The 24,309-nt window shown below is 41.8% G+C and overlaps 1 protein-coding gene across 10 annotated transcripts; it reads left to right on the plus strand.

Annotated features, from left to right (window-relative positions):
• On the plus strand, positions 1–24,265 carry cplane1 (ciliogenesis and planar polarity effector 1). Of its 10 annotated transcripts, none has more exons than XM_037753284.1 (50): positions 1–167; positions 396–549; positions 2,538–2,673; positions 2,760–2,879; positions 3,300–3,532; positions 3,659–3,762; positions 3,842–3,998; positions 4,112–4,215; positions 4,627–4,809; positions 5,276–5,528; positions 5,619–5,801; positions 6,642–7,423; positions 7,578–7,768; positions 7,957–8,037; positions 8,153–8,308; positions 8,769–8,936; positions 9,540–9,771; positions 9,889–10,025; positions 10,119–10,336; positions 10,420–10,584; positions 10,973–11,120; positions 11,208–11,317; positions 11,406–11,555; positions 11,652–11,763; positions 11,932–12,247; positions 12,333–13,439; positions 14,240–14,391; positions 14,472–14,557; positions 14,645–14,709; positions 15,890–16,154; positions 16,245–16,619; positions 16,719–17,354; positions 17,448–17,629; positions 17,714–17,801; positions 17,917–17,992; positions 18,941–19,075; positions 19,753–19,803; positions 19,904–20,010; positions 20,550–20,784; positions 20,887–21,146; positions 21,283–21,382; positions 21,559–21,741; positions 21,957–21,999; positions 22,101–22,235; positions 22,314–22,494; positions 22,596–22,651; positions 22,727–22,894; positions 23,075–23,211; positions 23,347–23,612; positions 23,733–24,265. In XM_037753284.1, the coding sequence occupies exons 2-50, from the start codon at positions 469–471 to the stop codon at positions 23,886–23,888; spliced, it is 9,765 nt and encodes a 3,254-aa protein (XP_037609212.1). In that variant the 5' UTR covers positions 1–167; positions 396–468; the 3' UTR covers positions 23,889–24,265. The 10 variants fall into 10 exon arrangements, with proteins under 10 accessions (XP_037609212.1, XP_037609216.1, XP_037609218.1 ...); XM_037753288.1 differs by having other exon boundaries at positions 22,317–22,494; XM_037753290.1 differs by having other exon boundaries at positions 19,904–19,989.
• The last annotated feature ends 44 nt before the right edge of the window (positions 24,266–24,309 follow it).

The raw sequence follows: 24,309 nt of genomic DNA on the forward strand, positions 1-24,309 counted from the left end.
TAAAGGATCATGGGAAACACTCCTTGCCACTGAAGCGGAGGGAGTTTCGAAATCTGTCATGATTAGCTTCGTTATAACACATAAAACCGAAGTTATATTAACACTTCCGCGACCAAATGGTGTGGGCATTTACACATTAGACTATAACCAACAGTTGAAGTGCTCAGGTAAGGCTTTATTTTCGGGAACAAAGCTCCGCAGAGTTAGCAAAATGAGCTAGCTAGGTGGCTAATGCTAGTTAACGGTAAGGTAAACACTGCTGACGGTTCAGTTGGTTACTATGGATATTACTAACCAGCTACGGAGCATCATGTTAACACTGCAGCACATTAAAGTGTTGCTTGTCAGCTGACTTAGATGTAGCTAACGCTATATCATCGTCTTGCTTGTTCCAGTGGGATCCTGCGACATCTATGAAGCCTTCCTGAGAGCATCATCAGGAGGAAGAACCGATGCTGTCTGTTAAACATGGAGCTAAAGCTGGAGGTTGTTTTGTCATCCAGCATCAAACGGAAGAAACCATGGCCGAGATTCTGTTGGCTTGGGAAGGTGAGGACACTTTCAGCCAGAGACTCTATAAAACACTCATATCCTTGCAGTGGCGGCTGGTGGAAATGTTTTCTAGGTAGTGCTGTGTCACATCCAATCAATCTCAGAAAACATCCCTGTATGATTTAATGCAAGAAAAGTGAAGGTATCAAAAACACATTACTACTTTTCAGTTAAATAATTATTGTAGTTATTGATTATTAAAATAATAAACAATTATTTTATTCCAACAGGAGCAGTAAAGCATGCTTAGAAAAACATAACAGTATAACATAGATAGATAGATAGATAGATAGATAGTGATCCAGAGGGAAATTCAAGTTTCCAGCATCACAGTTCCATAGTGCAAAACATGTTAGTAAAAAGGCAGTAAAAAGTTAGTAGTGCAGATATAAAAATACAAGGAGATGAAGAAAACTGTTAAAAGTGAATATAGTGCAGGGTAACAGCTGTGATACACGACTATTAAAAAGTGCAGAAGAGACTGTTAAAAATGAGTATATTGCAGGGTAACTCCAGTATAGTGCAGGGTAACTCAAGGTAGGGCTGTGCCACATCCAATCAATTTCAGCAAACATCCCGTTATGATTTAATGCAAAAAAAAGTGAAGGTATCAAAAACACATTACTACTTTGCAGTTAAATAATCAACAATTATTTTATTCCAACAGGAGCAGTAAAGAATGCTTAGAAAAACACAACAGTATAACATCTTTTATCTTTTATTCGGATCTCCATTAGCTGTGGCTGAAGCCCAGCTATTCTTCCTGGAGTGCACTTAAATCACTTTGAACTGTTAGGCTACATTTCAGTACACAATCACATTACAATCTTTACCAACAATGACCAAAACATCAAAAGCGACAGCAACAAAACACAACAATACTTATGACACAACCCAACACACAACACAGGACCTAGGTTCAAGTTAATACTATTCACAGCGTATAGAGGTAAATATGATTCATTAGTTGTTGGACCATAGCATATTATGTCCAAATACAAAAACATACAAAAACGGAACGAGCAACAACTTCTTTTACCATAAGTATTAACGGGACTTTGTATTTATCCAACATTAAACCTTTTATGATTTGATGTTAGCTAAATATCAGCAGACACAGAGAGCTGTTCAGCTAGGAGATGTTTTTTCAATAATATTTTAAATAGATTTTTGCTATTTTCTTGAATGATATACCCATGCAGAGTGTTCCATTTCACCATTTCTCTGTACACTACAGTACTTTTCAACATAACATGTACTCAGTGGTGGAAAGTAACTAAGTACATTAACTCAAGCACTGTAGTTAAGTACAATTTTGAGGTACTTGTACTTTACTTGAGTATTTCCATATTCTGATACTTTCTACTTCTACTCCACTACATCTCAGAGGGAAATATTGAACTTTTCACTCCACTACATTGATTTTATAACTTTAGTTACTTTACAGATTCAGATTATTAATACAAAATATTATCAACGAATAAATGATGTATTATTATAGATTAAATTAGCGGTATAAAAAGTCATTAAAATGAGCTCCACCTTAACCAGCTGCAGCATTTAAGTGATGAACACATTAATGCATCAATAAGTATAATCCAATAATATACATTATTCTGCATAATGTGTACTTTTATTTCTCCGTCGCCCCAGAGCTGAACTTCAGACATACAGACAGGCAGAGGGGAGTCAGGGACGTGCAGGAAAACCATATATTTTGCACAGATGATTTTCTATCATATTTTACACATATTACTGGGTGCATTCCATATTTAAAACACATAAATATTGTAAATTTGTATAATTTATTATTATTATTAGTAGTAGTAGTAGTAGTGGTAATGTTTTTTTTGTGTGGCTGTCTGGCTCAGGGGGGGGGGCGGCGCCCTAGCGCCCTCTATTGGCCGGCCGCCACTGCCCACTATAAACATTGATATCCTTGTCAGAAGAACATTACTGTGAACATGTGTCGTGTCACTCTTCAGGAGAAGGAGTCTGTGTTCCTGTTAGATGACAAACGGATCAGTGAGATCAACATGGTGTCTGGTCGCACCAAGAAGAGGACTCCTAAGCTCCATCCTCTACTCAACAGTGTGGTGACAATGGCTTCATCCCACAACGGTGAGTATAATGTTTAACCTCAAGGAAAAACACGTTGTCACCTGTCAATTATGAGAATACATTACTTATCTTTTTTTGTTTTTCAGGTATGTGGCTTTGTGGACTTCTGGTGTCAGGAGAGCTGTTTCTGTGGAACAGGGATAAAGACTTGTTGAAGACTGCTGCAGCAGTCCCAGAAGTAGTTCAAATGATTACTGCTCTTCAAGGTATGCACAATACAGGTATATGATGTACTGTACATGCACTAGGGCTGTCAAAGCTAGAGCTAGAGTGAGGATGCTGGCATCATATGAAACTAGAAAACCCTTTGGAATCCATTGGTGCCAACCATGTCATACTAGTTTGTCGCGATGTAGGCTAAATAACACAATTTTGGCAAGATAAACTGTGAGACTGTAACATACAGTCACTTGGAAAATGTTGGAGGGTGCATTCTTGACCCGAGATTTACCCTGGGTATATCAAGGAGCAGATTGTGTGTGGGTGTTCGTAAGGTGATGTTTACTCTTTCTTTGTTTGTAACTTGAGCTGCACATAGAGTATCTTGATTCCAGTCAGTACATTTAAATGAAATATAAAATCTTTAATCCATGGATTTACGTATGTGTGTGTGTGTGTTTTCTCAGGGAGTGCTACACGACTATCGCTCCAGGTTTCAGGGGATGGGATGCGTGTGCTCCTGGTAGCCATAACAGGGCAAGTGTTCCTGTGGGAGGGTATGGATGTCAGGGATTTGACATTAGTACGAGATGGCACAGTCAAGGGACACTGGGCACATATACAGCCCCTTGAAGACTCCATTCTGCCTTCCTCGCAGGACAAAGAAGCATCCCAACACACCATCTTCATCAAGACAGAGGTCTGTATACTGAAAAGAATACATATTCAATATATTGTGTCATGCTTCAGTAAATTACACATTTTTACAGTCCATTTCTTATTTTCTGTAGGCCTTACATCTCATTTTATCTTTCTTCAAACTTAGGTTATGGATGATGCCTGCTTATCAGCCTTTGTTTTCACATCTGGGAGGAAACTAATCATCACCTGCCTGAAAATTCAATGGGAGGAGGGACGTGTGAGAGCGGGGTGAGTGAGCAGGTCTATATGACATGGAGGACTCCCATTGGGTATCACAGTGGTTAAAAGTACACATTTCTCTTTGCAGTTCTGTGGGATACAGCATACAGTGGGCCACCAAGACATACCCCATGTCTCGTCTCACCCCGCCCTGCCAACCAGTGAAGTCCAGAGGGGCCTTGGTGCCAGCCTTCTCCCCAGATGGCCGACTGTTAGCCATCGTCCTGAACCAAAGACAGCCTAGGGTGAGCATCAGGCCTCTCTATCTCTTTTTTTCACATATTTATGTGTTTCTTTCCAGGTCTGTCCACTTGTAGAAATGTGAATCAAAATGTATGTTTCCTGTTGTTGAATGCAGGCCACACAGGTCCTCTTTGTGAGCACACAGAATTTTGTCTCAATATCAAGTGGCCTCGGAGGATGTGGCAGTAAGAAATTGGAGATCCCCTCTAAATACATAAGGTATAGTATGCATGAATAAAAACGTTTGTTGTGGTCTGTGTTGTGCAGTAGTCGGCCAATGAGAGGCTTAACCTGGGGGTCAAGATATGTTTAGTCACACTCTCTAAATATCGCTGGTGAAAGTGTATGATTAAATAATCATCTTAGTGTTGACAGCGTGCCTGAGTTCAGCACGCCATTTTCCAGACTGTCTGAATATAAAATGTAGATCACCTCCCAGCATCACCAGCAAAGATGACAGTGTCTTTACAATTGAATTAAGACTGCCAAAATGTAAGACACTAGGAAATGATTGCCACCAAAGGGTGTGTTGCGTCACCCGAATGTCATCTGTCTTTAGATCTTCTTCCAAATCTTTGATGCGCAGTGTGTATTTATTTAGAAATTGACTTATCATATCTTCTCTTTTAGGTCCTACTGGGTGGGCAGTGTGAGCTGGTCCCCAGGCGGTCTTTTCCTGGCCTGTGTTCTGAAGAGAGGCTCCCTTCTTATGTTAGCTCGCCTTGGAGGGCTTCTCACTCTAACAAGCTGTGGGTGCAATGTTGACTTCGAGCCTGCACACTTCCTACCCCTGCACCCTCTCGTCCATTACCGGTATACATTTGAGACATTTTGCCTGTCACTTGCTAGCTCTTGTTACAAGTTTTTGATTTGTTTGTGGCGATGTTTTTTATTCTAAGTTCTCCTCTCTCATCTGTGGTCATCTTTGCTATTGATTGCTTCACTTTCACTTTTCACCATGAGAGTCAAGTCAGAAAATGTCAGAAAACTCAGAAAAATGCCTGTTACTATTTCTTAAAGCCAATAATGTTGTCTTCAAATGTCTTGTTTTGTCTGACCAACAGTCCAAAACCCAACAATATTCAGTTTACAATGATATAAAAAAGAGAAAAACCTCACAGTCTGAGAAGTTAAAACAAAAGAGTGTTATGTATTTTGGCTGAAAAAATTACTTTCACGATTATCAAAAAAGTTGATATTGGCGATCGACTAATCAATTAACCATTTCAGCACTAATATAATGTGTGTGATAAAAAATGTCTATCCTTTCTCGCTGTAGGGCGCCAATGTCTGCAGGGAAAGGGGAGTCCTCTCTGTCCAGCTCCAGCTTGTCTGTGCGGGATGTCCTCAGGCAGCGGTATTCTGTGACCTGGCATCCACGGCTGTTGTATCTCATTGTGTCTGATGGCTACATGGCCACAGTTCTGAGGGTGCTAGATAGGCCTTCTCCTGCCCTGCTACTGAAAACACTTCTAAAGGACACAAGCAAGGACCTCGAGAAAGCCAGCCGGATACTGGATAGATCACAGGTGGTAAACCAGGGACTTCACCTTCAACTTTTGTATGTACTTTCTGCAGGACTATTCTTGACAGTATGGTTTCCTCACATTCCTTATTTTCAGATTCATGTGAGGGCATGGTTGGAATCTCTATCTTGCCTGCATCTTGACAGCAGCCTTGTTACATGTGGGCCCAACACCGCAGACTCTGTCATTTCAGCAGCCACAGATGGATCCACTTTGCCACTTTTCCTGCAGGATCAGGGCACATTGGGTGGTACCAAGGAGCTTCTTGAAAAAGTACAGGTCGGTCAAATAGCATAAGTTAGAAATATAGAGCTTTAGATTCTGAGTTTGGTGTATGCTATATACACTGACTGTGGGTACATTTACATGAAGGTAAAAAGCAGATAAAATCTGATTACTCACCCATCCGTACCATATTTTTATGCCTCCGCACCGGCGATGTTTTCGGGTTGTCCGTACATACGTACGTCTGTCCGGTCCATTCTCATGAATGGAATTCCTGGAGGGAATTTCTTCAAATTTGGCACAACCTGTGCCAATGAACTGATTAGAATTTAGTTGTCAAAGCTCATTGTGACCTCACGTCCATCCAATTCTCATGAACGGGATATCTCAGGAACTTCTGATGGGAAGGTGTATTACATCTGGCACAAACATCTACTTGGAATCAAGGATGAACTGATTAGAATTTGGTGGTCAAAGGTCAAAGGTCAAAAAACAAATTTTTTGACCATAACTCAATAATTCTTATGCTAATTATGACAATTTTACACAAATGTCTTATAGGATAAAATGATGTAGTGGTGACATTTTGGACAGACATGGATGTAAACTGCAACTTGACTGGTTCACTGAGGCATACAACTGTGAGGCGGTAATTCTAGTTGTACCAACACTGACATATTCTCAGTGTCTTAAAGTTTATATCCCTTTGCCCTATGAATTGAAAAATACAGCACTCCCTGTTATATGGGCATGTTTTATGTCAGATTACTGCTAACAGTGAAAATAATCAAATTACTATCGTGCATGTGATTACACTGAATAATAATGGCTGCTGTATCAAGTGTTTGATTCATTTATGTTAGCTGTCTTTAACCTGTTTGTGTGGTTTCCTAGACTTTCTTCGAGGACGACTCTGATGTGGACGGACCTCCTGCTGGTTCTCATCTGGAGGATGGCGGCCGTTTGGAGTTTGCCTCAATGTTTGACACACTTCACGCCCTGGACACACAGACTGGATTTATTACTAGCCCAGATTATGAGAAGGACTTTGTTGAAACAGAGAGGAAGACTTCTCTTCTTCATCTCGAACTTGGAAAAATCCAGAAAAAGCTGTTAACAGCTTGGGCTTTTGGCATGTCTCTCGGAAATGCTGTGGAAAACAGAACTCGTCTGCTGAAGCATACCCTCTATTGTGTGGTGCGATTCGCTGCTTTACACAATTTAATCTCCAGCTCCGTGAACACAGGGAAAAAGAATACCTCGGTTTCTGCTTGCCTTCTGGACCTTCTCAAAGCCCTTCTGTCTTTTCTTCCGTGGGATAGCACTCACTCTGATGGGCCATGCTGCCTGGGGCTGGTGGTAGAGTTCAGTAAACGGCTGATACGCCTCCTGCTGACCCCTCACCCCGAGTCCTACCAGACTGGTCACTGTCAGTTATCATCTCATACTCTCTCCTCAGTCCTGCTTATCTTGCAGCTGGTTTCCGATTCTCTTGACCACACCTACAGCCTGCAGCAAAGAACTGTCTGGTCCTCTGCAGAGAAGGAATCTCTTTCCCAGCAACCACAATGCTGGCCTTCAGATGCACACTATGTGCCTCTGTTGCAGGATGACAAAGAAGAGAAATCCAGTTTTGTACATCAGGCAAGACCTGTTCCCCAGCGACCATCCAGCAGGTGCAGACCATCTCTCTGGCTTTTCATGTATCTGTGTTTATGAGCAAATAGTTATTTGTTGACGTGTATGCCATGTCTTAGTTATCGCATGTCATGTTTTGGCTGGAATTTGTCTCAAAGTAAAATAAGATTGGTGATTTTCTTTTTTGTCCAGATTGCTGGGAGTGTGGCAGTGGGTCTACAAGATCACCCAGCAGTATATGGAGGAACTGAAAGGCTTTAAAGGCTGTGATGGCTGGGAGGAGGAATGGCAACAGTCGTCTGTCATCATGTCCCAGATCCAAACAGCTCTGCAGGCTACAGGAGAAAGGCTAGAGGAGGGTCCTGCACTGCTGAGTTACCCAGGTCTGTAGCAAAAGGATTATTTATCTAACTATGGTTATTGCACCAGCATCAAGAAATAAATTGGGTAGTTTAAATGACAACAAACCAAATGCAAAATCATTTAACTGTAGTTCAGATTGAAGAAAAGCCTAAGAGTTATGTCTGAATAATATTTTTTATTGTTTCGTATTTCACTCTTCTCCCCCCAGGTGAACATCTTTTCCTGTTTGGCTCGTACCCAAAAAGTGCCGATACATGGCGGACACAAATTTGTGAGGAGAGTAACAAAAGTAAGAACCACTGCTTATTTGTTTTGTTCCATTTAAGTACACCACATGGTCCCGTTCTGTCTGTAATGTCACGGTCATGGTCCCATTCAATGGTAATCGTGTGTCTTTCTTTTAGGCTGTGATCGTAGCGTCTTCAAGGAGACTCGGCTTTGTCTGGCACTCCTATACAGTCTGTTATCCCAGTACCGTCTGAGAGAAGCCCAGGAGTTGGGGGACCACATGGCCTGCCTGATCCTGCACAGGGCTGGACACCAGAAGGACAACATAACAGGTCAGCCATGGTCAATAATTCCTCAGTCTTTTAGAGGGCTTTCATGAACGAGTCTGTTAATGGAAGTAATTGTAAATAGCTCCTACATATTAATACATCATGGAGTGCTGAGTGGACTCATACCGGGCGGCCTTTGAGATAGCTTTGAATGTCTCACTGTAAAGGCTGTGTGGCCAAAAGATTTTTTCCTCCTTGGGACAAGGAGACATTCATATTATCTATTCCCAACATCTTTCTGATTTCTGAATGTGGTAAATAGGGGAGTTGTTATTTTTTTGGCACAAATCAGCCTGCAAAGAATGAATTAATCCAGGTGCTAGAAACTGGGATCTTGCTCCATGATTACACAGATTTTTTCCCTTCAGCTGTTTTAGAAATAACTGATGTGCCCAGCCTCAACCATCATACCATGTTCACATTCGCTTTATTTTGTTATAAGCTCTGCCTTTATGCCCTGCAGCAGACTCCCTCCCTTGCCCGTGGCTGCCGACGGACCTTCACAGTGACGCAGCTTGTGCCGTGGTTCAGACCCTGGGGAGATTCATGGCCTCTTATTTCACCAACCAACCCCTCAGCATCCTGCCCCCTCACCATGTGACCATCCTGCCTCCACTACATCTACCTCATGGTGTGTTTCCATAATTATTTGTCAGTTAAACCTATAATGTCTTCATTTAAGGGCTGTCAGTCGGTTAAAATATTGAATCGCGATTAATCGTAAATTAATCGCAAATTTTTTTATCTGTTTAAAATGTACCTTAAAGAGAGATTTGTCAAGTATTTAATACTCTCATCAACAGGGGAGTGGGCAAATATGCTGCTTTATGCAAACGTATGTATATATTTATTATTGGAAATCAATTAACAACACAAAACAATGACACATATTGTCCAGAAACCCTCACAGGTACTGCATTTAGCATAAAAAATATGCTCAAATCATAACATGGCAAACTCAAGCCCAACAGGCAACAACAGCTGTCAGTGTGTCAGTGTGCTGACTTGACTATGACTTTCTCCAAACTGCATGTGATTATCATAAAGTGGGCATGTCTGTAAAGGGGAGACTCGTGGGTACCCATAGAACCCATTTTCACTCACATATCTTGAGGTCAGAGGTATAAAGTTACGTTAATGCGTCAAAGAAATTAGTGGTGTTTAGACGAATTTGCATTAACTTTGACAGCCCTATTTCATTTATATTGCTATTTGGTAATATGTCCTGTCTCAGCCCCTAGCGTTGGGCGCTTGATGCCACTGTGCCAGGAGGAGGTGGCTAGAGCAGTGCGACAACAGCAGCTGTCAGAGGTATGGACAGTAGACTACGCCCAGGACCTGCTGCTGCTAGGGGGTCTGCTTCCTGAGACTGTGTGGTTGGCTTACCATCTTGGGGACTGGAAGACAGCGGCCTCTCTGAGCCTGGCCTACACAAACTACTGCACTGACCACTTTGACTTCTCTCGGTCAGTGTGAAAGCATACACTTTAATCAAGCAGTAAATTCAATTTATTCACGAGAATAAATTCAAACTTTGACCATGTTTGTTTTCATGAGCATCTCAATGACATCTTTTATGACAGGCTCAGGAGGAGAGAGCTCCACCTCCCAACAGCTTTGGAACCAGAAAGCATTTTTCAGGTTGAGTTGGAGTGTCTTTTTGGCAATAAGTCTGACTCCCAAGAGCGCAGAGATAAAGATGGTGACAAGAGCTTTACAGGTTGGTGAGATGTGACAGCTAGAAGATAGAGACAACAACCCACATAGAACCCTTTGATTTTAATCTATGCTTTGTCTCAACTCCTTTTGCTAGACCCTACCGAAGGAGAAGACTGGGACTTGTTACAGGTTTCCATTCATGAGATTCTGAAGGCTTCAGTCATGGCTGGAGTTAATGTCATGTCTTCACCCTTGTCTTCCTTGCTGAACACAGCCAAAGACCTGTGTTCTTGTCTGCCTACGTTGGTGCCCAATGGACTGTATCTGCCTTCCCCACCTCTTTATTGCCCTCAGCCTTCCCCCAACACACAGGTACATAACATAGATCAACCTTTACATACAGTATGTATACATATAAATTCTATAATTACATGTTGTGTGTGTCTCATGCTTAGGACCCAAAAGGGACAATAGGACAGTTTGCAGAAGTTGCATCACGTCACAAAGTGTCCGGAGTTCTCCAAAGATTGCTGTTACTCCTGAGATCTGCACGTTGTTGCCATCCTGCTGCCCAGTGGTACATCAGCCATCTGCGCCGCGCCAGACACGTACTACACAAGGTACTCTCTAGGACTGAAGAGTTTTTAATCTGGTTTAATGAGAGGATTAAAGGTCCCCAAGTGTGGCTGACATAGCTGATGTTATTTGTTTACAATTTCATGCATTGCAATAGTTTGTTCTAAAAGACACTTGACAACAATAATCACGTTTTTCTGAAAACATCTTTTCCATTTTGCTACACTTTCATTGGTTCATCATGCAAATAGGAAATTAGAATAATGATGAAACTCAAAATTTGACTGCCTGTAATGCCCTGTCCTGCTAATATCTTCTCATCTTGTGCAAACATTACCGTAAATTACTGAGGGTTTAGATGTCGGTGATTACACTTTGGTACGAAGTGCCATGCCATCCTAAATAGAGCAAATGTGGTGATGTTGTTTTCAGATCAAGAAGAAGTACTCCTATCCATCAGCTGCTGAAGAAGAAAAGGCTTTCCCAGAGGGCCTGATGAAGTTCGTCACCCGTAGTGGATTCTTCAGACGGGGGCCTAATAAAGACCGTCACCTGGACCCTGACACCATTCAAACTATTAGTAAGACACCACTCATAGTGAATTGCCAATATCATAATTGATGATCTACTTTCAGATAGTACTTATTGACTATATGTTTCCTACAAGTCTGTTTCAGGGAGCTGTGTGGTTTGTGCTGGATGCTCCATGTCAGGGACCAGCTCTCCATTTCCTGCAGGAAGTATCAGGCCGCCAGACAGCATGGTAGAGATGAACAGGTAATCCATTTGTGATTGATTGCCTGACGTGGTTATGTATAAATATCCTCAGACATCGATGCCCTATATTTATCTGTGTGTCCCTCAGATCCTTGGTGATTCAGAGGTGAGATCAACCTGTGCTGATGCTCTCCGCTGGGCCCGTCGTTTCCTGCCTTTTTCTTGCTTCCTCAACGCTGAAGAGATCCTCCAGGACATACTGCTCAGCCTTGTGTCTGAACTTCCTCCTCTCTCTCTGGTGATGTGACTTTTTCTTGATAGTGTTTATAAAAGTAAAACAGAATGACCTTGACTGAGTAAATTTCTCATCCTTGCTTGTTCTTCTTCTTCTTAGGTGGCAGACACGCTGGTACGAGCCTTCCCAGAGGAGGAAGAGTCTGTCAGAGTCCCTCTGAGAGAAAAGTACAACACACTGCTGCAGAGACTGAGGCGATGCAATGTCCTTGGTATGAACACCTCTATTCATTAACAAGTTGCTTTGAAGAACTAAACAACACTTATACTGTAGGAATATTTTAACGTTTGTTTAACTTACCTGATTTTACTTATTATCCATGACCTCCGAAACATATGTGAAGTATTTGTCACTCGATGTTGTTCTGTCTGTTCTCTAGAGGGGGAAAAAGAGGAGGTGGACGAGTTGATGATTATTGTGATTCAAGACAAATTCAGGCAGAGGAAGAAACATCTTAGGCGTTTGACGAGGCACCTGGCGCCCCCTGTTCTCCATCTGTGGGAGAAAGAGGAGGAGAAGGAGGACAGGGGAAACAAACATGGGATGGCTGTGTTGAGGAAACTCTCACTGGGTACAAGTCTGAGCACCAGCACCTTAACTGACTGTGGGTTCCCTCCAGTGTACAGTGATGGAGACACTGTGGATAATTCATCTGAGGCTGTCTCTCCTGAAATGCACAGCAGAGCCAAGACAAGGTAGCCAGCGTGGAATAGTAGCACTGCCATTACACTGAGGTATCTATGTTGTGGCTTATTCTGTGTTCTGTGTTGTTCTTTGCAGGGGCAAAAAAGCAAAAAAGACTGCTGCAAAGAAGACTACTGTTAAGATTGAAAGCGTCATTCAGGAGGAGAGTCAGCCAGGCGACGCCAAGGAGAATGAGCAGCCCCCCCTACCAGTGGTTGGCACCTGGGAGTTTGAGCTGGAAGATGAAGAGTATCTAAATTTCCTGGAGCTCTTCCTCAGCTACGTGCTAGAGAAGGATAGCGCTGATGGAGGGGACTCAGGCGGTGAACTTCCTTTGCTGAAGGGCTTTTCATCCCAGCTGCGGGAGAGAGAGTTGCATTCCCTCACCTTCGATGTGCTCACAACTATTCATCGCCGTCAAAGAGATGTGCACCATCCAGCGAGAAAACACTCTGGCAATGATCCTCCGGTGTTCAGAGCCGGCTGCTGCTACAAGCCCGTGAAACAAGGTGCGACACCCGATCTGCAGACTTCCTCCGCCTGGAGTGAACCCCCCGTATCCAGAACTAGCCTCTCTGTCACCTCTCTTCCTGGGCTGAGAGCTGGCAAGCAGAAAGGTTTGTTTAGCCTCCGACAGCAGAGGCCTTTAAGCCAAAGAATGAAGAGGGGGCACTTTGGTTCTGAAACTAGTCCTATCCGAAGTGCCTTTCCCACAGGGCAGCCTTCAGAGAGCGGCATATTTGGCTCCTCAACTTCTGTGGAGGCAGTGATTGAACTTCAGCAGGGCCTGGACGCTAAACTAGAGGCTTGGTTTCCGGAGCTAGGCAGGCTGCTGGAGTGGATGGTACGCTGGGCTGATAGGAGGGTGCTACTGGGACATCATGGCAAAAAGAAAAAAGAGAGGGGAGGAGGGGATGGAGGAACAGCTGATGAAGGAGTAGTGATCCGCGTCAAAGCCTCAGCGCCTGCCGTCCTCACTTCCCTCAGCTTGCTGGAGCGCAGGTACAACGCTCTGCTTGGGACTGACCGCTACAGTGCCCACATCCAGGTTCCACAAACACAATGGACTGTAGCCCCCGTGCTGCAACCTGAGGCGGACAGGAAGCTGGAGAGAGAGAGCAGTGTTGATACAGGCTACCCTGGATCAGCCAACACTCCCATCATTGGTCTTGATAACAATCTACAGCAAGAAGAACTGTCCATGTGAGTGCCCCGTGTTTTTATCTACAGTGGTTTATTATTGGACTAAAACTAGCACAGATACTTCAAACAACAAATGACAGTAATTGGACATTTGATGGTGATTTAAAAAATGTAGCAGCAAAAATAGAACAATTATGCATGTAAATAGGTGATAGTGTATTATTTGTTGGGCTCGATAACTTTTAAGGTATCGACCGAAATAACCCAGTACCAAGGAGTATCGAAACTTCTCCAGTCAAGCTGCATTTGATCCTTTTTGTACTCAGATCTAGAAATATTTGTATGGTTTTGCTTGCAGCCAAACACCACAAGCGCTTCTTTTGATTTAATGCAATGTTGGCCCACTACCGCAGCAGCTACAATCCACAGTTTGTGGTGTGGTGAAGCGCAGTGTATTTGACGCCGTTGGCAGTTCAGCATGCTGAGATGCCAGCAAAACGTTCAAAAGTATGACTATGCTACACGCCTGAGGTAAAATGCGGTGGTGATCGCATTTTACGCAACTGAATGCTTCCATTGGCATGATGGGCATTGAATGAAGTCGAAAAAAAAGGTACCAAATGAAGTACTCTGTTGGTATTGGTATCACTTTAAGGTTACTGGTATTGGTACTGGTATCATAATTTTTGAAACGATACCCAGCCCTGATAATTTGGAGTTGCATATGGTTGTTGTGTACTGATTCATCATTTGACATGGTTTCATGTCCCGAACAGTTTCATATAACAGCATAGTTCCTTTCAGTTTTACTGTACATATAAATAACCTACTGTGTTTATATATTATTTGTTTCCCTGCAGTAGTTCTCGCACAGATGAACCAGAGGAACTGAAGTTTCACAGGACACCTCTCCCTAATGACCAGGATCAACTGCCCTTTGATGCTCAGCAGAGACAATCCAGCTCACAACAACTATCTCTCCATGACTTAGATGTCACACCTGAAAAAGAAGGTAGACTAAGTTGGATCATCAACGTTGCTGTAATGCAGACCCTTATAAAGAATATTAATTGATGTGTTTGATATTTGTAGGAAAAAGTAGTGACAGTGAGGGCTTGGAAGTGTCGTCATCTGTTTCCAATGAGAACATTTCTGGAAACATCTGCACGTCTGACACGGTGAATATTACCAGATTTCTCCATATAGTATGAATCGTCAACGTTTGTCAAAACAAAACAAATATCGGTCGTCTTTGTCCTTTGCAGAGTTTAAAGCTTGCAGACTTGGACTTCCCAGAAAATGCTGAAGACATGTCCAGCTCTACGTCTCTGTGAGTTTTTAATGTAAACTTATTTACTTTGCAAGAACACACATGAATGTGTAAATGTTTTTTCTCAAAGGAGAGCTGATATTTTAGTAAGTTAGTGCCAAAATTATAGCAGGTTAGTCAGTATTGCTTAATTCTTTTAGATTTTAAGTCTGATCATGTTATGTAATGCTTACTATAGTTGTAGTTCCCTTAACTTCTTCAATACCACACTATACAGTTATACAAATAGAATAAAACATAATCCCTGCTGAGTTATTTCTACATCAACATTTTGATGGTGAAACCTCAGGCCAAAACATATAAAATCGCTGTTGACATTGGGTGTTGAAATTGCCGGTAACACTTTATAATAACCATAATTTATAAATGGTAAATTGATAGTTAATTAAACTTAGTTAATAGTTATTTTTTACCCTTAACAAACAACTAAATGATAATTGATAATGTTTACTTATTATTAGTAATGCTATAATTTATGTTATTTTGACAGTTTATTGTTGCATACATTATAACATTTATATAAAATATATATCAGTATTTGTCAATGATTAAGATATTATTTGTAAACTTTAAAGAATTGTTTGGAAAACATATAAACATTATATAGATAGATATTTGTAACACTTTATTAATGGTTAATAATTGGTTTGTAAAGCATCTATAAATATTATTTGGATGGCAGTTATAAAGTTGCAACTGATGATTATAATACCTTGTTAAATGGTTAATAAATACTTTGTAAAGCATCTATAAACATTATTTAGATGGTTGATAATTGGTTTCTGGTCCATCCATCTATGTAATGTTTATAGATGTTTTACAAACGATTTCTTAAAGGTTTACAAACTATTTAGTAATCACTAACAAATACTTAATATGGCATATAAAATGTTTTAATATGTGCAACAATAAACTGTTAATAAATAGTTTACTAATGTAATCAGAATGTAATCATCTCTTATCAACTATGATACAATATAGAATTTCATATAACACAAACTAATGATAAAACAACAGAAATTATAGCATTACTAATAATTAGTAAACATTATTAATTATCATTTCATTGTTTTTTAACAGTAAAATAACTATTAACTAAGTTTAATTAACTATCATTTTACCCTTTATTAATGATGGTTATTACAAAGTGTTACCAAATTGCCTGTTTTGTTGTGCACAGTCATGCTGAAAGCCTGCAAGCCCCCCCACACCCAAAGCCCCAAGCTCTTCCTACTGTCCAGCCTGAGGCAGAGGTCCATGCAGATCCTTCTGGTTCAACTGAAGCGCTGCTCCCCAACACACCTGTTGATCCTCCAAGCCTTCAGCCACAAAGCTCCACAGCTGGTGCACCCACTGTGGATTCTACAGCCCCCAAACAACCATTATCCACTCAGTCTCCGGCAACACAACAGCGTTTGGGTGAAGACTTATTCAGATTGGTTCAGGTAAGAAGAGACTTACCCAAAGGAAAGCTCTTGACTCATCTGACTCTTTAGATTGACTCTGATCTGAAGTGTTTCTGTCCTTCATTGCAGAATATCAACTACATGAGCCTGATGGAGGTTTTGGGAGCGTCGTTTTCTAACCTGCAACTTGCCCAGCAGAGCTCTTCTTTGGCCCAGTCTAACATGAACACCTCACACCCTAATGTGCCATCATCTTATGCTACCAATTTCATCCCTCAACCGAATGCCTTACCCGTTCAAACCAACATTTCTGTGCCACCTCAGACACAAGCACATGTGCCAAGTTCAAGATCCAACAACCCTCAGTTCAGTCAGGCCCCTGCATGTATGTTTGCAGACCAGCATGCCATGCAGAGCTCAGGGAAAACCTCTCCGACAGGCGGCCAGCATCACACCACCAGGAACCTGACCTCCACTGCTAATGGTGCAGGTGTAAGTTATCAGGTATTGCTCACTGTGAAGTTGTGATACATTGTCCCTCTATGTAAGCAATACTTACATCCCAGTGAAACCAAGCTGAGTACAGTTTTCTTTTTCCTTCAGGAAATGCAGCAGCTCTCTGTCCAGGCGGTGTCACCAGAAATCCAGTTTATGGAGAGCAGGAGGTTGATTCCACCCTCACAGGGGCTTCTGGCCACTACTGACACCAGTCACACAATTCACAGTGCCCCTGTGTTACTGCCTTCTAATGATAGCGTACAAAGTGATCCTGCTCCTCAGGTCTTGGGCTTGAAGTTACTTCAACTCCACCGTCCTCCATTGCCCCAGCAGAGTGCCCCACACCATCCCCAAGGCCCCCAGGAGCTCTACACTGCAAACCCTGCAACTATAGAATCCCATCAGCATAAAAACAATGACCAATCTGCCTCGGTCCCAAAAAAACAACTCAGTTTTAATACTCCGCATGATCCAGCTCCCAGGTACTCTCAAGTCAAGAGTCAGACATCGGAAAGATACAGTGGGCAAGGGTTCTCCCTGCTCCCTCCTGCTTTACCAGCTCACACACCTGCACCGATGCAGGGCCTTCGTCTGCTGCACTTTCAGGCTGTTCCACAAAGCAACACCACGTTCCCCAAACTACCCTTACCACCTCCCTACAGGCCCGCTACTTTCATCGCAGCTCCGATGGGACACGCACCTATGATCAAGCTTCTACATATAGATTCTGGACCACAGATGGCAAGCAATACTTACATTGTTTCAAGTTTTTTTAATTAGGTATCATTAAATATTGCATTGTAGTTTATGTACAGTTATCTGTCTCCACCACAGAGGTTTTCTGAGGCAGCTCCTTCACGCCCAATGACCCGTCTCATGTCCATGGAGGAGTTGACAAGTTCAGTGATCGGGAGGCAGAACGCTGAAGAGGCTCGACTGCAGTTGCTCAGAGTAGACCCACCTACTGAAAGCACTAGAAGAGCTACCACTTATCCCAGCTCTAACTCCAACCATAGGCAATCACATATTAGTTTTCATGTTATTCATTTTCTTTTTTTTAAAGCTGATTATATTATTCATTAATGCCACTTTGTTTATAGGCAGAAAAGGAGAGAGGAGCTGGCGGGGAAGGCAAGAAAAGCAGAGGTCACATTCAGACCAAATGAGTCCATCATCCCTACACAAGAGGTAGAACTATTTTAATTAATGTAATGTAATGTAATTAAAGTAAGAAGTATTTTGTGCTACTACCAATGTTTAAGTGTGATTCCACACTCATTTGTTTGTTCCAATATATCTACAGCCAACAAACGAGCCTGCACACGAAGATCCTGCATCTGCAGAAGAGGTCACCCCTGGACGGGACGTTGCTCAATTTGGTTAGTGTCAAATACATACCTAATTACACTTGCCTGTGTCATCGATAAACTGATGTATTAGGAGAGTTTAGGTCCAAAATTGATCTGCAGAAAAAGCAACCAGCTTTATCAAGTATGTTGTCGGACAACATTTCAGGGCTGGATTGTGCTAGAAAACAAGTAGTGTATACAAGAGGTGCACATTTTCAGATGGTCTCTCCTGGAAGACATTCATAGTGCAGCATTTGGTTGTGCAGAAATAGTTGTGTTAAGAATGAAAAAAAAGAGAGGCGGAGAAAGAAGTTCAAACTCAGCTCCTTTCCCACCTCCATACGGCTGACGGGAAGTTGGCGTGAATGTCTGATTGTCGATTTCAGAAAGTTAGATATAGTCTGATGCAGCCCCCCAATTTCCGACACCTTAAGGTGTGGGGGGGGGGGAGGTTTCCGAAGCTATTCGACTATCCGACTAGCAGTTCTGATGGAGCATACTTCTGCCTTTATTTGGTAGCACTAAAGAAAGGGTTAACCTTGAAGCAATAATAATAAAAAAGAGCTATATTGACGACTGCAATATTATTATTTTGTATGTAAAAAAATTGCAAGAAGCTCACACCACTACATCTCAAAGGGAGGACAGAAATTTACATTCTTGCAGTTTCAAACTTACATTGTTTGAATTAAGATACACACTTTCATTGTCGGCTTGGCACTGATCACATTCTGATGAATTGCAGTCAAATCAAGTTTCTCTTGGCTCTTTTCTGCTGTTTTAAACCTCAAGATAATCACACGACCAAGTTAAAGTAACAATGAAAGAAAGGCTTATATACCTCAATACCCCTGTAGCTCCTTTTCCACAGTATTTTATCAACTGTCCCTTAGTTTTACATGTATAACACACAGTATAATGGAACATTATAATGTCTATTGATCTGTGGTTCTTTTTCTAATGAACTTGAACTCCCAGGGTCCTTTGACTATTTGCTGACTGGTCAGAGATTACTGGACAAGGCCGAGTCCACTTCAGCTGAGCTCCATGCCTTTGCTTCCACACGTAAAAGACCCCCAGAGTGCCATGATGCTTTCACCAACACAGACCCAGGTGAGTTACGCTTGGGCCAGACTGCCCGCGTTAGCAGTGCGTGACGTCTGCCTCGCTGATCTGCTGCGTTCTACATAGAGTTTGCTTTCATAATGGCCATTTCATTTCATTATAAATGTAATTTATATTTATTTTAGACAGAAAAAGGTTAAGAACCGTGTGGTAATTTGTAAATAACAGTAATAATCCACAATTAAAACCCCGTTATTTATTCATTCATGGAGCCGTGCATGTCACTGCATTTCCTACGACACTGTCCTGCAAATATTTCAGAATAAAAGCCTTGTGTTAAAAAATGAAGGATTACTGTCCACAGAAAAAACGCTAGAGCAGGAAGTGTTGATTTAAAAATATATATTTATTTTTTTCATGTCTGTGACATACTCTACAGATACAGACATTGAAAGTGTAGTAATGTTGCTGGTATGATGTCAATATACTGTCACTTTTTAGAATTTGGGTTACGATTTATACGGAGTTAATATTGTAATAGTTTTGCACAGTTAATGTTATTACACAGTTGTTGCTTGTATTTGTAATTCAATAGAAATTTTTAAGTGTTAACGAGTAGTAGCATAAATTGGATTTCTCTGTTCTGCCTGTTGGTTGTCTGAAGTGCATGCTTTCCAAAACCTAAATCGATAGAGCATGTAACATGTTGATTCTTTTTCTTTCAGCTCGTCCTCCCACGCTTGTGGATAAAGCTGTGTCTGCTAGTAGCCCTAAATGTAAGTGGACTTGAAATCCAGGTACAAGGATAACACACTGCTTTCTATTTGTCATGGACATAATGAAGAGTTAAACATTGTGTGTGTTTTCTCCATCCAGCACAAAGCTCAGGGAATCTGCGGTTTTTCAACGAGCGCCTCGTTGAAGAGACAGAGGAGACCCCACAGGGACCAGAGACGAATCTGGTAAGAGGCCAGACATACAGGGTAGACTCAGCAGGGACTGTGAATGGTGCTTTTACACTCTAAAGCTGTGTCCTCTACTCCACTTACTTAAATTATGTACTGAATACAACATGTGCCTACTACTCTGGGTGTAGAAAGCAGTATACTTAGTACTAGGAGTGTCGTGATATACCGGTATTGACGATAATCATGATATTTAAAAATGAAATATTGATAACATGTTAACAATACACGTGATAATATCGTGTAAATAATCCAGCGCCTCTTAAATCATTTTATATACAGTTCAGATTCAGATTCAGACAACTTTCTTGATCCCAAGAAGGGCAATTCAATTCATAGCTTACCCCACAAACACACACAGATAACATCCAGACAAACATCCAAAATGTTATGTCAATCACAGCAGCTTTTTTCATGTAGTGACTGTCCATGTTCTCCATACATTCATGTTGTATGCACACTCATTCCTTTTTTTATATTACACTCTTATATTTTAACAAGGTTACTTTAATTAATGCATATTTTAATTTCTTTGTTTCTGTGTCTTTATCTCTCAGGGTCTGAATGGCCGCCAGTTCATAAGTGTCTTGGATCTAGAAGACAAAGACCTGCATCAGGACCTGCCCCCCTGTCTCAGCCTAGGAGCACAAGATGTTCCTTCCATCCGCCCTTCTTCACCTACTTCTGCTCAGCTTCATGTACTTGCGACTTCTGTTATTAGGAGTTCTGCTGCTGCTGATCCACAACCCTTAGCCACCAGTCCAGAGGATCTCCACTGGAGATCACGCACAGGTCTTTATATGTCTTTATTTTGAAGGATCTAATGCAGTTATGTCATTATTCTGAATACAACCAGATCAGTGGTCCAAATATCTGTTGTATTGTACACTCTAGATGTCCCAGAGGAGTCGCCGTCACACAGCCGCATTGAGCCCGGTAGGGATTCAGAGAGAATCACTCCACAAGACGTGGTAGATCCACCTGACTCTGAAATCTGTCGAGCCATAAGGAACCAGAGCGTCGGCCTTCACAGTGCCTCATCCACACCTCCTACAGCCTGGTTCTCTTCCCGCCTGTCAGAGCTGGACGCTCAGTTGGCTGCTCTACAGAACATTGCAGACTATCTGGAGATGGACTTTTCCAACTCCAGGATGGTACATATACCATACCATGCTTACCACATAAGCAACATTATTTATTCTGCTTGTATTATTAATGACACCCGAGTTTACAAATTGTCTTCGGAGGCTGACAAATATCAGTATATGTAACATGTCGTTCTTTGTGTAGCTGGTGAACACTATTGAAAAGCTCTCACCGGTCTTGGCTCCTGATGTGAAGACTGCCACTGCAGTAAAAAAAACTGTCAGACTGTCCGTCCCACAGGAAGGTACAGTATGACCTAAAACTATTCATCTGGAATAATATAATAACCTGCATTGTATTTTAAATCACATCACAAGAAACCCAGAAACAAACAAAACAAAGTTGAAGGTTTAATACTGTATATAACACAGTGATGTTGTTGCCTCTAAGACGCTGTTGTACATTCTCTGTTTCTAACAGCATGGTTACCACGACTGGACGCTTCAACTGAACTGAATGCATGGGAAGAGGAAGAAGAAAATCAGGAAGACGAACGTGTGCTTCATAATGACTCTTGGGCTTCCGAAAGGAACCTATCTGTTCGTTATTCCACTTCTTCTCACAGTCACAACGCCGGTCCTTCCTACCGTCACACCCCTCCAAGTAAAGATGCAATTTAATCAAACATCTCCTAACAACCGTCAATACCTTAAACAAGTGGCTAGCATAGTGGCAAACAACTGCATTTTTAGTTGATGAAAAGATATTAATATAAAAATCTAGATGGATTCTTTATTCTTGTCGGGTACATGGTTATTTTCTCAGCAGAGTCATAATGTTTAAAGTTATTATTTCATCTATTTGTGTTGCTCCCACAGAAATGAAAGATCAGCTGTCTGAAGCATCTGGGATATCTTCAGTGTAGGTTTAAGTAAATCTTAAACATGTTATGACTCGCATTATCCGTTGTGGATGTGCTGTTCTATTTTACAACACTCTGCCCTCTACCTGTCCATCTCTAGATGGGCCAATGAGAATCTGGGTCAGACCGGGCTATCCGATACAGCAGAAATCTTAGACGAGCTGGTGAGGGAAGGATATTTGTCCCGGACTGACCTGAATCTGTCCAGGTCACAGACTGCTGCACACCGTAGCAGGTAAGAGACCTACTAAAAGTCAGCGCTGTTCAAACGACGATGATTTATCACTGAGCTGAAATTTTATGTCACCCCTAGCAGGCTGGACCAGCAGCAAAGTAGCTGGATGTCGCAGAAACGAGTCCGTCCAGAGGACGAGAGGAGAGAGCTGAGGATCTGGATGAGAAGGAAACAGAGGGAAAGACTGGCTGTTTATCAAAAACACAGAGAGAGCCTGAGGGAGAGGGAGCACAATCCTTTTTCTACCTCAGGAACAGTGGTGAGATATATTTGCCTCTTTACGAGAATTGATATTCCATTGTATGTTATATTTAAATATATTACATCCACATTGTTGTTCGCCTGATCTGCCCCCTGCAGAAACCAACACACAAGAATAAAGCAACAGCTTGGAGAACCAGAGAGGAAAAAGAAAAGTATGTACCTGTTTATATTGTCTTTGCACAAGAAACATGCATCTGCATAACTGTTATTTCCATTTCATTTAATAGGTTCATGCTTCTGGAGCAATACAACCAGAGGACCCGTGAAGCCTATTCCTTGGCCAGTGACTTCCCCACCAGTCCTCCAAACCTACGCGCTTTTTCACAGACTGAAGGTTTACCAGTGGCCTTAACTACACGAGCCAACACCGCTCCACCCTCTGGTAGCACTCACAGGTATTTCCTGCAACAGTAATCTGACCAGCATCTCGTCTCATTAAAGAATAATAGTACTCTGTTATAGCATTTGATCAAACCATTAATCATTCATTCATTATTCCACAATGATCAGAACCAAACCTGTTGATTTTAAACATTTGGATTAGCCGCTAACGGAGGTAATGTCTTTTTTCTTAGGGCGTACAGTGTATCTGCTGATGATAAAAGAAGTCTTAAGTCAGGACAAGCTCAACCCCACCTTCGTCCATGGACTGCTGAGATGCAGGGACAAGCTTCAGAAGATCACCGCAGGAGACTGGGACTACATAGACCAGGTATCATAATGAAAAATAAATGCTTAGTGAGATGATGTGAGTGTCAGCTGATGATAATACCCTGTAGATGTTTTTTGTCAATCAACAATAATATTAAATTCATTATACGTTTATGTTGTGTGAATTTTGTGTTAGTCACCTCTCTGCCAAGGGACCGTCTGTCTCAGTTGACCCGGCGTGGCATGCTCACGTACACAAAGAGCCATGCTAAACTGCACACAGCCGGCCAGAGCGAAGAACGGCATGTCGGACACCATAGAAAGACGGGGCCGGGCAGAGGGGCCGCTGTAGAGAGAGGGATGCCGAGGGAGCAGACGAGGGTGGAAGAGAGAGAAGAGGTGAACCTTTTGGATCCCACTTCAGAACTGAACAGGCTGCTGGAGTCAGAGGAGTCTAACATAGTAAGAATCACATTCATCACATATTATTAGCCTATATCTGAGACGAATGTAACTACTGTAGATGGAAAATGATAATAGTTTTTGTTGATAGATGATGTGGTATTGTTGTACACTTGTCAGGTTTTGGCTGGACTGTTGGATGAGCAGGACGACGGTGCCGGAGCTGGTGTGTCAGCGATGGACTGGCTGGACAACCTTTCTGAGAGCGCCAGCAGCAACCTCAGCAAAATAGACTGGGCAGCTATCGAGAGGATGGTGTCTGCGGAGGACTCTTGAGCTCAAGCAGATGGTATACTGGTAAACATGTTATGTGCCTATTGAATATACTGAAATTCAGAAGCATTTTAAAGTATAATATAAATTATAATTTAGATATATTTAATAAATTAGATATGATCAGAAGTGATATTAAATATGTCATGGCAGATATATTTGTTATTGGTAAAGTAGGCCTACGATAAATTATATGTGATGTAGTCTATTTCATTTTCATAATTTGTTATAGAATATTTGCACTGACATCTGTAGTGATGCCCTCTTCTTGAAAATCTAGGGTTGTGCCATTTGTGTGTAAAGTTTTCTACATTTATAATTTATTTTTGTACAGACTTGACAGTTCCAGCTATTAAATATCTGGATTTAAGCATTTCAAAGTGGTTTCCTCTCATTTTCATTGGTTTCATTCTTGTTTATATAG

Source organism: Sebastes umbrosus, chromosome 19, assembly GCF_015220745.1.
Source record: "Sebastes umbrosus isolate fSebUmb1 chromosome 19, fSebUmb1.pri, whole genome shotgun sequence".
NCBI classification, from domain to species: Eukaryota; Metazoa; Chordata; class Actinopteri; order Perciformes; family Sebastidae; genus Sebastes; species Sebastes umbrosus.

What these genes read in the sequence shown, in the direction of transcription:
- cplane1 (XM_037753284.1), top strand. Translation starts at nt 469, where the DNA reads ATGGAGCTAAAGCTGGAGGTTGTTTTGTCATCCAGCATCAAACGGAAG. An exon ending in CACCCTCTCGTCCATTACCG is followed by an intron (nt 4,810 to 5,275) that starts GTATACATTTGA and finishes TTCTCGCTGTAG; the next exon opens with GGCGCCAATGTCTGCAGGGA. An exon ending in AGTCAGAGGAGTCTAACATA is followed by an intron (nt 23,613 to 23,732) that starts GTAAGAATCACA and finishes TACACTTGTCAG; the next exon opens with GTTTTGGCTGGACTGTTGGA.